Source organism: Marmota marmota, unplaced genomic scaffold, assembly GCF_001458135.2.
Source record: "Marmota marmota marmota unplaced genomic scaffold, marMar, whole genome shotgun sequence".
NCBI lineage: Eukaryota > Metazoa > Chordata > Mammalia > Rodentia > Sciuridae > Marmota > Marmota marmota.
Genome location: NW_026000241.1, coordinates 9,854,571 through 9,868,387, shown reverse-complemented (window position 1 = coordinate 9,868,387; position 13,817 = coordinate 9,854,571). Strand labels below are relative to the sequence as shown.

Here is a 13,817-nt window from a genome sequence, read left to right as displayed (position 1 = left end):
TTGCTTTTTTTTTTTTTTTTTTCTTTTAATGGTGCTGGGGATTGAACTCAGGGCCTCATGCATGCTACACAAGCTGGTGAGCTACATTCCCAACCTTGGGCCTTTCTTTTCTACCTAAGTAGAACCTTTTTCTCCAACCCCTTGATATAGGCAGGATAGATAAAGAAGTCATCTTTGGTTTATTAACCTAGAATTTTTAGGTCTAACGTACTTTGTCCTATGTTTTATCTCTGTTTATTTATCAATTCAAGACTTAGGGGGGCTGTATTGAAGGAAATAAATTATTCAATGCATGTCTTTCCTACCCCAACTCTAGACTTCACAACATTAAATTTTTCAGTGGATGTACTACTTTCAGTTGTAAAATCACGCCCTGTAAATCACAACTCAGAGATAGGTTAGACTCCCTAGATTTTCTGTAATTGTTGGTTAGCTATGTCTCTGAATCAGCCAGTTCCCAGCAGGAAATAGAGGGTGCACCCAAAAGGAGTCATTGAAGAAAATGTAATAAAGGGACTATTTGTACCAACTTCAGGGAGATTCAGAGATGCTGGAAAACAACTATCAGCAGCAACAGAAGGAAGTCTGTACCACCCACTGCTAGGCTCAGGGACAGTGTCAGGGAACAGTTACAGGAACCTGGCAGAGTAGGAGAGGCAGCAGCAGGAAAGGTCTGCCCAAAGGGGCAGTGGCCTTTGGTAGCAGGAAGCAGCCACTGCTAGCCCACAGCCCTATCAGGAAGAAGCCAGGGCACCTTTCATGGGTCAAACCCAGACAGAGGGAAGTATCTAAGTTAACCTGTGTTGACAGGTCAAAGAACATGATGGAAAGAGGGCCTGGAGGGGCAGATGGATAAGAGTTAGCACCTTCTCTTATTAGAATGACTTTTCTTTTCCCCCCTTGCAGTACTAGAAATTGAACCCCTGGGCGCTCTACCACTAAGACCACTGAGCTACATCCTCAGCTTTTTTATTTTTAATTTTGAGACAGGGTCTTGCTAAGTTGGTGAGGTTGGCCTCCCTTGCAATCCTTCTGCCTCAATCTCCCAATTTACTGGGGTTAGAGATACGCATCACCATGCCTCCGCAGAATTATTTATTTAAAAAAAAAATTGTGGGAGGATGGGGCTGAGGATTGAACCCAGGGCTTTGTGCATGCCAAGCACATGGTATACCATAAAAAAACATTTAAAACAACTGTATCAGGTCAGAGTATCTTAATGCCCAATCACATCTTTCAGTACTCACCTTCTTGGACCCAGTGGCACCTGAATGTCATAAAGCAATGGATGTAGATGACAGAGGTATTTATTTTAAATAGAGATAGAAACTAACTAGAACTCTGTGAGGGAATTTTCATAAAATTTAAGATTGCATATTCTATTGGCCAAATGAATCCTAGAGCCAAAATTCCAGAGTAGTTATCTTGTGGGGGGCAGATGTTGATTGATAGAAAGCCTAAGAGTTTCCTGTGGTTTGAGTGAGGATTATGTGAGTGTCAACCTATGCAAAAATTCATCACTTAAGAAATTTTCATTTTATGTATGTTACATCTCAATTTAAATAAACATAAAAAATTTAAAATTTAAAAAAATTGCTAAAATAGTTTATTTTCTAGAGACCTGAGTTTTGCCCCTCTCTGTCACTCACTGAGTGGGTTGGGTAAGTTAACTTCTCTAGTCCTCAAAGTCCTTATCTGCAATATGAGGGTAAGAATATACTTATCTCAGAGGGTGGTTGTGAGAATTTTAGACCCACCCATAGTCACCCACTCAGCACAGCAACTGGTACATGGTAATCTCTCAATCAAAATTAACAATTTTATTAAAATTAATACATGTATTTCCTCTACAATAATCCCAGTTTGCTAAATGCAAAGTAGGTTCCATTTTTTTTTCTTTTTTCTCTGTTTACTAAAATATCTAAACCCTTCTAATTCATTCTTTCTTTCAATAAGATACAACAGGTCTGAGGGCACAGCTTACTGGTAGAGTGCTTGCTTAGTATTCTTAAGGCCTAACCTCCATCCCTATCCCTGCAAAATAATAATAATGATAATGATGATGGAAGAAGAAGACATCAAAGTTGAGTTAGACACATGCTTAAAGGTTTCCTTCCCAGTCCTTTCTAATGAGATGCAAGAAAAGAGGCAGTCTACCTCTTCTTTTGGCAGCTAACTAGTGGTTTCCTGGCCAAGCAGGCCTTCTGGGAGATGCCTTTAGGCCTCAGAGCAAAGCTGCTCCATTCACAGGTTTCTTTTCGTGTTAGAAAACACCTTGAAATGATCCTAGTAACAGCTGTCACCAGAATACATCATTTTGTCTCCTGAATTTTCCAGGCCTTGGTTAACTGGGACCCAGTGGATGAGACAGTGCTTGCCAACGAGCAGGTGGATGAACATGGCTGCTCGTGGCGCTCTGGAGCAAAGGTAGAACAGAAGTACCTCAAACAGTGGTTTATTAAAACAACTGCTTATGCAAAGGTGAGTGTCCCTGGTCCTGCCTGGTGAGTTGGCAGTTACATCAAGGTCTTCTGAGTGTTGGGAAGCCCATGGGGAGGGTGCTGTAAGAGGGGCCACCAGAGCTGTGGTGGACAGATGGGAAGCAGACAAACCTCAGCTTCACCCACTCAGAGGGTGATGAGTTTGGGTCACAATTTTAAAGTCAAGAATGGCCCACTGTTGTGCATTATTTGCTGGGATCTTGAACTCACTGCCACAGAGGTTAAAAAAAAATCTGTTAATTACATCAGCAATTATATATAAAAGATGAATTGTATATTTTAAAAAGTGAAAAGTGTCTTTCTCTGTCTGGTTCTGATAAGACCTACAGAAGGAGAGAATGACATTTCAGAGGGTCCAGCAAAGATCGTCTGGAAGGACTGAAGACATGGCTGTCTCCCTTTGAGAAGCCAGAGTGAGGAGGAAGAAGCCAAAGACCAAAGTTCTGGTGCCAGCTCCTCCTATGTCCCTGGTTGACAGTGTAAACTGGCCCCTGGCCTTGGTTTTCTCATCAGTAAAATAAGGGTTTGGGGCCAGCTGGCTTTGAAGGTGCCTCTGGCTTCTTCTATGTTCATAGATTCAAGGCAAAGCCAACAATTGTAAGCAGGGACTTGGTTATTAAATCACAGTCACCTGAGCAAAATGATCAGTTCTATATGTACTGGAATCACTCTGGGGGCGTCCTGTGAGCTCACGCAGATCCCAAGTTAGTTACCACAGCAGCCCCTGGTTGCTCTGTCAGAGACAGGGTGTTGGTCTGAAGTGGACTTTGGGTCAAGTCCAATACTGCAGTTCTCATGTGCAAGGAAAACACAAAGCTCTGAATAACCTCTGATCACTGCAGAACTGCTCAATTAAAACTGCAGTCCACCTCCTCACAATACCCATGCCATATGGAAGTGTGACCTCCAGTTTTCACACTCAAAGACACATCTTAAATGAGGCTCTTTTTCCATTATAATTTATTCAGAATGCAGCAGAGACTAGCATATGGACTCAGGAAAGTGCTCATTAGAACTTGTTAGCACAGTGCCCTGCTCCTTTTGAGCACAGTAATATTGGAGACTGAATGAGAAGAACAAAGCTGGGATGTTGCTTTCTGTATCATCCCAGGCAGTGCGCGCCCCTGTCTGCTGGCAGTTGGGGTCTGCTGCATTACTGAGAGGATGCCAGGGCATCTCCTGGACCTGTCAGATGATTTTGTAATAGGAATTATTGGAAAGGCCACCTGATTAGCTCTTTTGTTTTGACCTCTGCCTCTAGTTGGAAATGTAATAACCTAACTGAGAGGCATTATTCTTTAAATTGTCAGCTGTGAATTTTCAGCTGTTCAGCAGAAATGGTTAGTTTCCATGGTGACTTGCCTGGTTCTTACTGAACTCCTGTGCAGATTTATTGAAAAAGCTGTCTTTGGAGGTCAGTGCTGAAAATCAGGAGAAGAGCGAGCACAGGGCTCCAAAAGGCCTAACAGAAAACAATTGCTATGGGGCTGAGAGCAGAACAGAGACACCAGAGGGCTGCACAGTACTGGAACACCATGGAGTGATGGCCTAGCCAGTGATATAATTGAGACCCCACAAAGGTCATGTATTAGAAATATAAATGACACCCTAACACTGAAGACAAAATCAAAACAGACTTGCCTTAATAAAAAATAAAAGCAAAGCTGAGAGGTTCAAAAGAAATTTCTGTAACAAAAATCAAATCTTTAAAGGGGGACAACATAATTCAGACTGCCTACAAGGTTTCATCTGCAATGTCCAACGTGTAACAAAAAATTACTAGACTTGCTGAGAAGCAATAAATATTGATCCCATAATCAAGGAAAAAACTTAGCCCAATAGAAATAGACCCTGAGATAACCCAGATATTGGAATTAGAAGATTAAGCCAAAAGCATCTGTTATATAAATGGCCTGAGACTTAAAGGATAAGATGGTCTTAATGAGTGGGAAGATGGGGACTCTCAGAAGAGAGTGGAAACTATTTTTAAAAATGAACCAATTGGAAATCTAGAGCAGAAAAGCACAGTATTTGAAATAAACAATTCACTGTTGGGGCTGCAGAAGGATAAGTAAGAACTAAGTAGACCATAAAGCTGGAGGAGCACCCCCCACACACCCATAGAGGAAAAAGCATGTGTGGTGTCTCTAAAACAGAAATAGAGGAGATGGCTTTGAGAAGTTGAAAGGGCTCTACAGCTTCCAGAGAGCCAGGTGGGGAGAGGTGCAGAGGGGTCAGATCAGGCCTTTTCAGTCTTGAGGAGTTTGGACTTTACCATGGGGAGTGTATGTAATCATTAAAAGAGTCTGAGGAAGAGTAGGACATGGTTAGACTTATGTTTTTGTATGATCACTGTGGAAAGTGCAAGGTGCAGAGAGAGCAATTAGAGTGCTATTATAATGGTCCGGGTATGCACAACTTAGACTCGAGTAGGAGCCGTAGAGAAAAGTGAGCAGCTTAGGAAAATATTCAGGAGGCAGAATCCAGGGAATTTGGTGATATGGTGGATGATAGGTCAGCAATGGCAGCCATCAAGGAAGACCCTGGCTTAAACAGTTGGTGGATGGTTAATGCTACTCACTGGAGGTAGGGACTCCTGGAAAAGGCATCATCCTGACCCTTTTGAGTTTAAGATGACTATCAGACATTTGAGAAGAAATGTAAGATTAATAGGTCCTTGGAAAATTAAATAGATCCAAAATTAATAAAATTAATAGGTCCAAATTTTCAAAAAAAAAAAATCAAATGAGGGAGAACATCTGCTCTAACACAGTATATGGATTGAAAGTGTAACTCAGTGGTAGAGCTCTTGCCTACCATTCACAAGGCTCTGAGTTCTATCCCAAGCAGGACAACAAAATTAAAATTAAATAAGTAAATAAATGAAATGAAACAACTTAGAATTAACAAAGAGGTGCTACTATATAGACAAGGATGAGATGTTGAATTGGTTGCAGTGCTTTTGGCTGGAAGTAACTGAAAACCCAAGTCATGATGGCTTACATGGATAAGTTGCTTTTTGCACTTAGCAAGCGTCAGTTGCTGGGACTGAGCTAGGATAGGGCTTTGACTTTCATCTCAGTGCTTCTCTTGTCCTTTTCCTTCCTGCTTGTGATCTTATGTTTGCATGGTGACTGCTGCACCTCTAGATGTCACATCTCCATTCAAAACAGAAGGAGAAAAGGAGCAATGCTAGTGAATTCTTCTTGTCTGGAAAGCAAGAACTTTTGCCAAAACTCCCAACTGATGATCCATTAGCCCCAATTGTGTCATATGGCCGCCCTCAGCTTCAAAGGAGAATAGGAAAGTAGGCTTGTGTTTTTTTTTTTTTGTTTTTTTTTTTTTTTTAGCTTCTGTGGTTGAGGTGAAGGGGTAGGGGAATGATGGGCAGTGGGTGCTGGGATGGCCAGGGAGTTGTGCCCACCACAGTTGTATCTGCACCTGGTTTTCAAGCTCTGAGGGCTGCCTCTGTGACGTATGGCTGGTGGTCGTCTTGGTAGCACGGCTGTGTTGAGGAGCCCGCCTTCTCTTCCCTTCCCTTCCCTTCCAGAGAAGTCTGCAATTAATAAAAATGCTTTATTAGGGCTACTCTGAGATACATATGTGATTTTTCTCCTCTTACCCCCTCCCACTCTCTTGGATTGTTTGCTCTGTGAGAATGAACGTGATATTGGCCTCCCATTCTGTGCAAAAGCAGCTTGCAGTAGGAGGCTCCAGAGCAGGTGAATTAATCTTGGCAGAGCTGTGTGGGCGGCAGCTGGTGGGCAGCAGCACCAAGGTTTGCCAGGGGAGGGTGGATCGGAGCCTTCTATCCAGAGGGGAAAAGGGATTCCTTCAGCAGGGTGACAAACGGCCAGAGAGACTGAGAGGGCTGTCATTTGAACTCCATAAAAACCTGGGGTTTGGTTTCCACTGGTGCTTCCTCTGCCCTCTGCTGGCTACACCACAGGCCTGCACCCTGGGTATTATGAAGAAGGACACAGACAAACCTGGTGCCAGCTTAGTCTCCACACCAAATTGGTAGTTATGTTTTCCAAGTTTTCAGGAATTACCTGGAAACTGAGGAAACGTGGATGAAGTCTGTGTTCACCTTTCATTCCCTCTCTGGTCACCCTCTCTGAGCTCAGGTCTTTATTGACACCGTCTTACTTGAACCTATACCGTCATGCTTAGAGGGTTTGTCCTGCTGTTAATTACAGCTCTGGGATTCAAATCAGAGTGACCAGCCTCTTCCCTGGTGATCTCTACTGTTTCTATGCATTTAGAAACTCATGGTGTTGCTACTTAATAGAGATGATAGAGGCCATTAGCATTCTCTCCCTAAGTGCAGGCCTTCCTGCCCACCTCTGGAATGTCCCCTCAAAGCCCAATCCCATTTGCTGAGGTTGCTATTAGATCCGCTCTCGCAGACTATTTTGTTTCCCTTTCTGTCCTTGCTTTCAGTCCACACCTCATGCTCTCCCTGTCAGGGAAGTAAAGAGAGACAGCTGTGTGTGCTACACCCTCTCTGGAGCCTTCGAGAAGGAGAGAGAACTTCTGCAGGGAGCTCAGTCTCCAGATCAGCACATACGCTGTGAACAGGAAGGTTCTCTCATTTTGTTTTGTTTCCAAGAGGGAAGGAATAACTGCAAAGGGAAAAATGGAACAGATAAATTAATGGTTTACTTCTCAGGGTATATTGTCAATAAAATAAATAGTAAAGTTATGTAGAACTTAACATTAGGGCTTGCTTTAAACCCTAAGTAGCCTTTCTGAGCTGCTGGCCAGGTCCTTTGGTGCGTGGAGACCTCCTTCCTTCCTGAGGTGCTAGCTTGTATCCAGGGGAGCAAAGAGATGGATTTACCACCTCAAACTCTGAGGGATCTCGGAGTTTCCAGGGGGGGCTGGCAACTGATGCCAGTGAGCCTCTTGAGTTTGGAGAGTCATTTTAATTTTAAAGGTAGAAGAAACTTGAGTCCCCACAGTTCTTTAATCCGTTTCCTTATCTGAAAACAATAGGAGACAAACAAAAAACCTTCATGCCTGCGTTTACTGCTGCTTAAAATTACAGAATCCATATGTCGTCTAAAAACAAATTTTAAAGGATTGGGGCTGGGGGTGGCACTCAGTGGTTGAGCGCTTGCCTAGCATATGCGAGGCCCTGGTTTCCATCCGTGGCACTGCAAAAAATCAAAATCAAAAACTAAACGGGTAAGATATTACTTTATTTTAAGCAGCCCACATCCTGCCCTCCTCCCTTAGGGTGACTGCTGCATCCTTGCAAGGAAGTGCCTGCATTTTTGAAGACGACTGACCCAGCCCAAGCCTCATCATATAATTGAGGCATCCAAGCCCAAGACAGAGCCAGGATCCAGCTGGGTCCCCTCAGTCCCAGTTCTGCATCCTTCCCACCTGCTCCTGAGGACTGGCTTCTCAGCAAACAAGCATTTTTGAGAACGTGTGCAGACAGTAGCTGGTGCATTGTGGGAGGGCGGTCATTAGCAAGTTAGGCAACACAGCAGGCCTGGGAGAGGGCACCAGTGGCCTGTTCCAGTGGCCAGGTAATGGCAAGTACAGTGATGAAAGGTTTTCTGGTTTGTTCTTATTGGCCTCTCAGAGCTAGAGCTGTGTCATGCTTTGCTATGTCATTCTCTGTTTGAGCGCCCTGTCCTGACCCCAAGGCCTTCTGGGCCCAGCTGCTTGGAGAACAGAGCGACTCATCCAGTGGCTGCTGCTCCCTCATCAGAAGCGAATAGTCATTAACAGACATACCCATAGCCACACTTTTTTTTTTTCCCAAAATAAGTGTCATAGAAAGGGACAATTTTCCACGGTATCATTCTGTTCCACTCTATATTTTGCATACTATTTCAGGATGGCTGACTTTTAAGTATCAAAAATGTTTAAAATATAGAATTATTCTTTTTGGAGCTGTAATAAGTTGAGAACTTGGGTAAAGTGCACTCCAGAAGTTTTAAGAGCATTTTAACATGATCTCCACTGTTAAAAACATGTACACAAGCACACACGTAGGGGAAACAAAAAGTCATCTCACTGGACAGGTAGGTGGCTGTGTTGTTGTGGCAGTTTAGCCTCTGTCATCCACATTCTAAGAGTGTGGTGGTGACAGTCAGAACCTGTAGTCACCACGTCCTGGAAGTTAGTGGAATTTAAAAAGTTCTGTTGCTGAAAAGTTGGGATGACCAGAGTCAGTGGCAGAAAGAAAAGAAAGACTGGCAAGTTGGCCTGAGTTGCATGGGTGCGTGGATAAGAATGAGTCAGATTGGCTGCTCCCATGGCTTCCTGGGTCTCTTTATTTCTTCCTCTCCCACAGCACACACGTGGGGCTCACATTATGGCCTCTGATAATCACCCTCAGCAAGGGTGGTCCTTCTTTACAGCATCCCTGAGTGTTACATTGTTATGTGTATTCAGTTCTCTTTATTGGAAGCTTGTGTGTAGTGTGTGTGTGTGTGTGTGTGTGTGTGTGTGTGTGTGTGTGTTTAGGATTGAGCCCAGGCCCTCAGGCATGCTAGACAAGTACTCTACCACTGAGCTACAACCCCTGCCTTGGAAGCACTTGGTCTGTCCCTCCCATTCACATAGCTCTGAGACATGCACTTGATGGTATATGTGAACTGGTTGGTCCCTCCTTTCCTCTTGCCCCTGCAGTTCCCTGGATCCACACCTGGCTGGCAAGTTATATATTAGCCGCAAAATACCTTGCTCAGAACTGATTCTTTCCCTGTAGATAAACAGCACCTTTACTGGAATTGAAACTTTTAGCATATAAAACTCAATACAATAGTATAGTTGTGTTTGTAAATAACTGTTTTGTGTGAGATGCCACAATAAGTGGATATTGCTAAAAAATGCATATCCTATTTTAGATAGAGGTTAAAGGAGAGCTGTCATAGGAAGGGTATTTTTTATATTTACTTGTCATGCCTTTTCTAAATTTAAACATGGTAGACATCATGCCAAATGAAGTTTTTTGTTTTGTTTTGTTTTGTTACTAGGTATTGAACCCAGGGACCCTCAACAACTGAGTCATTTCCTTAGCACTTTTTTTTATTTTGAGACAGGATCTCACTAAGTTGCCGAGACTGGCCCCAAACTTGCTATCCTCCTGCCTCAGCCTCCTGAGTCACTGGGATTATAGGTGTGGCGGCTGGCTTCCAAATAAGTTTTTTATAACAAATAAATCCTCATGCATAATTTCATGTCAAAATCAAAGCAGGAGAGAAAGACTAGGTATGAGTGAAAGTTTATTCCTCTAGAATATATTCCCAAGGGGCTATCTGGATGTTTCAACTCCTTATTGCCTTCACAATTGGTTTTCCTTACTTAGACCTGAAGCACACACAGTGTCTTTAAAGTGATTGGATGGAAATGATTCCAAAAGGAGAATAAAGAAATGCTGGCAACAAGAGTATGTTTTAGAAAAAGACATACAAAGTATAATTCAAAAGGAATTGCTAATCAAATCATACTGATTCAGAAGTATGCAAGCTTTTTCAAAACATTCATTTTAGCTGCAAGTTGACATCAGACCTTCTCCCTTCCATTCCATCTCAAACTGTGTCAGCTCTCAGGGTTCTTATTTCTCAGTTGTCCCCTTAGTAGCTAATACAGCTTCTTGTTTTAAAAAGATCTGTTCTTCTCTATTTTTACAGGTCTCCTAAAAGTTGATCATTTTTTAAAATCACTTCTAGAATTCTTACCATGGTCAGGTTGCATCTTGGTCAGTTCCTGAGTTCATGTACTTCCTCTTTGGGGAAGTATGGATTTATCCCTAACTTTACTTTCTCTTCTTTGAAGAGAGAGCCAGAATAGCCATGTTATATTCAATCCTCTTTTTATCCCCAGCTTTTTAGAGTTCCTCTTTCTTAGTTCTGATTATATTTTGTTACTCAGACTGTTTGACTGGATGTTGCTTCAGCCTGTCTCACTGGTTCATGTTCTTAAATGCTGGCTCATTCTCAGACTCAGTAAGCCAGTAGGATTTCTATAAGTTGGAGTTGGCCAGGATGAGGAGGAGGGACACTGCCAACTGTTTGCCAAGTGTGAAGACATGAATTGAGACCAGTACCATCCACCTCATTCAGGTGTGCACCTAGCAACCAGCAGCACCTGTCTTTTCAGATCATCCTAGTGAAAATGACTACACAGTCTCTTTGCAAACCCAAAATACTTCTATGTGTGTTAAATAAGAACCATGGGAAACTCCCCAGTGTTGCTTCAGATAAGTTTTTTTAAATGTTTTATTTGGTTTTTTTAGTCATACGTGACAGTAGAGTATGTTTTGACATATTGTACATACATGGAGTATAACTTCCCATTCTTGTGGTTGTACATGATGTGGAGTTACACTGGTCATGAACACAGGAAAGTTATGTCTGATTCATTCTACTGTCTTTCCTATTTCCATCCCTCTCTCCCTTCCCTTCATTCCCCTTTGTCTAATCCAGTGAACTTCTACTGTTCCCTCCCTCCACCCTTATTTTGAGTTAGCATCCATATATCAGAGAGAACATTCAGCCATTGGTTTGGGGAGATTGGCTTATTTCATTTAGCATGATAGTCTCCAGTTTCATCCACTTAGTGGCAAATGCCATAATTTCATTCTTCTTTATGGCTGAGTAATATTTCATGTAACATTTCACATGTTCTTGCAGACTTAAATGTAGTAATTCCTATACTACATTTAATTCTTAAAATAGTATTCCCACTTTTTGCATCTGGAAGAAGTTATCTTTTGTTTAATTTACATAAATAGAGACTCCTGAAAACTGAGCACAATAGTCTCAGAATAATAAGAACATCTGGATTATTTGTCATGTTGGATCTGCTGTTTGTTGGTTGAGTCAGATGACCTCTTAGAACCCCATGGTTTTCATTGATTAAAAGAGGGAAGTTTGGGCTGGGGATGTGGCTCAAGCGGTAGCGCGCTCGCCTGGCATGCGTGTGGCCCGGGTTCGATCCTCAGCACCACATACAAACAAGGATGTTGTGTCTGCCGAAAACTAAAAAATAAATATTAAAATTATTTCTTTAAAAAAAAAAAAAAAAGAGGGAAGTTCAGTGAGGTAATGGTTTCCAAATTGTGCCCAAGCCCTGGGAATCAGTGGGGGAAATTAAAGGGAGAGATGCTGCTTCTTTCAACTCTGACACATCAGGTTTCTCAGATTTTATTGAACAGGGATTTCATAGCACTTTTAAAAGCGAGTCTATAAACCTGCTGTTTCCCCCAGGTATTTGGATTCTGTGAGCCAGTAGGATTTCTTTAAGTTGGGGTTGGCCAGGATGGGGAGGAGAGACATTGCCAACTGTTTGCCAAGTGTAAGGACATGAAATGAGACTAGTACCAACCACTGTCACTATAATTGCAACATCCAAAAAATCATCATTAAACAAAACAAGCTCTTTAGGTTGAGCATTACAAATCCTCTGTAACTATCCGCATCATTCCTACTCTGGTGGAGCCCAGGCTAGGCCAGCCCTGGGATGAAGGAGAGCTAGTTGGGAGCTGGTGGGCAAGGTGCTGTCTAAAGCCCTGTTTCATCAAAAAGCAGCCATGAATAATGTGTTTATTAGGCAAGTGGGATAAAAAGAGCTTGCTGGGGGGTTCAAGATGTTGGTTTCATTTGGCCAATTCTTAAGATTTCTTTTGGTTTTTAAAAATATTCATAGGTTTGTTAGTTTTAAGCAGGCATCTTTCCAGAATTAGCATATGAAAACATTCATATTTCATTCTATTTGAATCTTTTGTGCTCTTCCAGATCTGAATATTTTAAGCAAAGCACCTCCACCAGAAGTTTCCCAGCCTCAACAATTCAATCAAGAAGAAAAAACACAGTGATGGTTTCTATAGAAGTGGTTCAATAATGCAGGGAGAGGGTGGGATGTCAGAACTGAACCCAGTCAACTCCAAATTTTCTTTTTTTTTTTTAATATTTATTTCTTAGCTTTAGGTATACACAATATCTTTATTTTATTTTTATGTGGTGCTGAGGATTGAACCCAGTGCCTCACACACATGCCAGGCGAGTGCGCTACTACTTGAGCCATATCCCCAGCCCCAACTCCAAATTTTCTATGGCAGGGAAAGATAGAGCAGGAGGTGGAGCCAATCTTCAGATCCTGGTCTTATTTTAGTTCCAGACCATGGGCGAGAGTGCCCTAAACACACTTGTCAAAGACATGAATTATGATCTTTCTTTGTTAATTTTCCTTCTTCCATGAAACTCTGGCTTCCTCTGAATAGAGAAAATGTTCAAACCCATCTCATGCAATTGAGTCAAGATGGGTACATCTTTTTCTAACCTTCGCTGGCCTCTTCCAACAGCAAGCAACTGAGAAGAAGCTAAATCCTGAACCTCCTCTATGACCTACCTTAAAAAACCCAGATCATTTGCTTTCTCTTAAACAAGCTCTGTGCTTTTATTTCTCTCTCCTCTTTTCATTCCCACAGGCCATGCAGGACGCGTTGGCAGACCTTCCAGAATGGTATGGGATAAAAGGCATGCAGGCCCACTGGATTGGGGACTGTGTGGGCTGCCATCTGGACTTTGCACTAAAGGTGATCAAACAATAGCAACTCCAGTAATTCATGCTCACAAATCTCCTTCTGTATTTTGGTGCTCATTGAGTAAACCAACTACTTGGAATTCTGAGCAGGACTGTCCAGTAGAAAGACACTGCAAGCCACATGCATAATTTTTAAATTTTCTAGTAACCACATTTTTCAAAAGCACAAAGAAACGGATCACATTAATTTTAATAACATTGTATTTAACCCATTTTACCCCAAATACTAACATTTCAAGATGGGATTGGGAGAAATTTATTAAAGAAATATTTTAAATTCATATTTTAGTGCAGTCTTCAGAACCCACAATATTCTCTGCATACAGTGCACATTTGCCACATTTTAAGCCATTGCTGCACACATGCAGTCTTTTGGAGTCCACGAGCCCCCTGAAATTATGCTCATTAAACAAAACAAGCTCTTTAGGTTGAGTTTCAACCTAAAGAGTGTTTCCCTGAGCAGTGGGTCTGTTGCTCTCGTATTCTCAGAGGGGTTCATGTCACAAAGCAGGTTGAAAAGCAGGGGAAGAGACTAATCGGAACTTCCTTCCTAACCTAGACAGATCTCAAGCTGCTCAGGGTTATGTTCAAAACAGGCAGCCTATGGAAACACTGCTGAGAGGTCACAATTTGGTCTCTATCCAAACCTTTGGGAGGAAGAAGCAGCGGCCAAGAGACAAAGTTGGCACACCTTTCTAGACACGTCTATACTGACAACCATATCTGTTTTTGGCGGCGGGGCGGGGG

General features: G+C 42.3%; 1 protein-coding gene across 4 annotated transcripts in view; it reads left to right on the top strand.

Moving 5' to 3' along the window:
• The window catches only part of Lars2 (leucyl-tRNA synthetase 2, mitochondrial), a 139,063-nt gene that overhangs the window by 63,449 nt on the left and 61,797 nt on the right, over positions 1–13,817 (top strand). For all 4 annotated transcript variants that reach the window (XM_015489384.2, XM_048795482.1, XM_048795483.1 and 1 more), the window contains exons 7-8: positions 2,338–2,481; positions 12,955–13,062. In XM_015489384.2, coding sequence (XP_015344870.1) covers positions 2,338–2,481; positions 12,955–13,062 — 252 coding nt within the window. The remainder of the gene's footprint in view (positions 1–2,337; positions 2,482–12,954; positions 13,063–13,817) is intronic.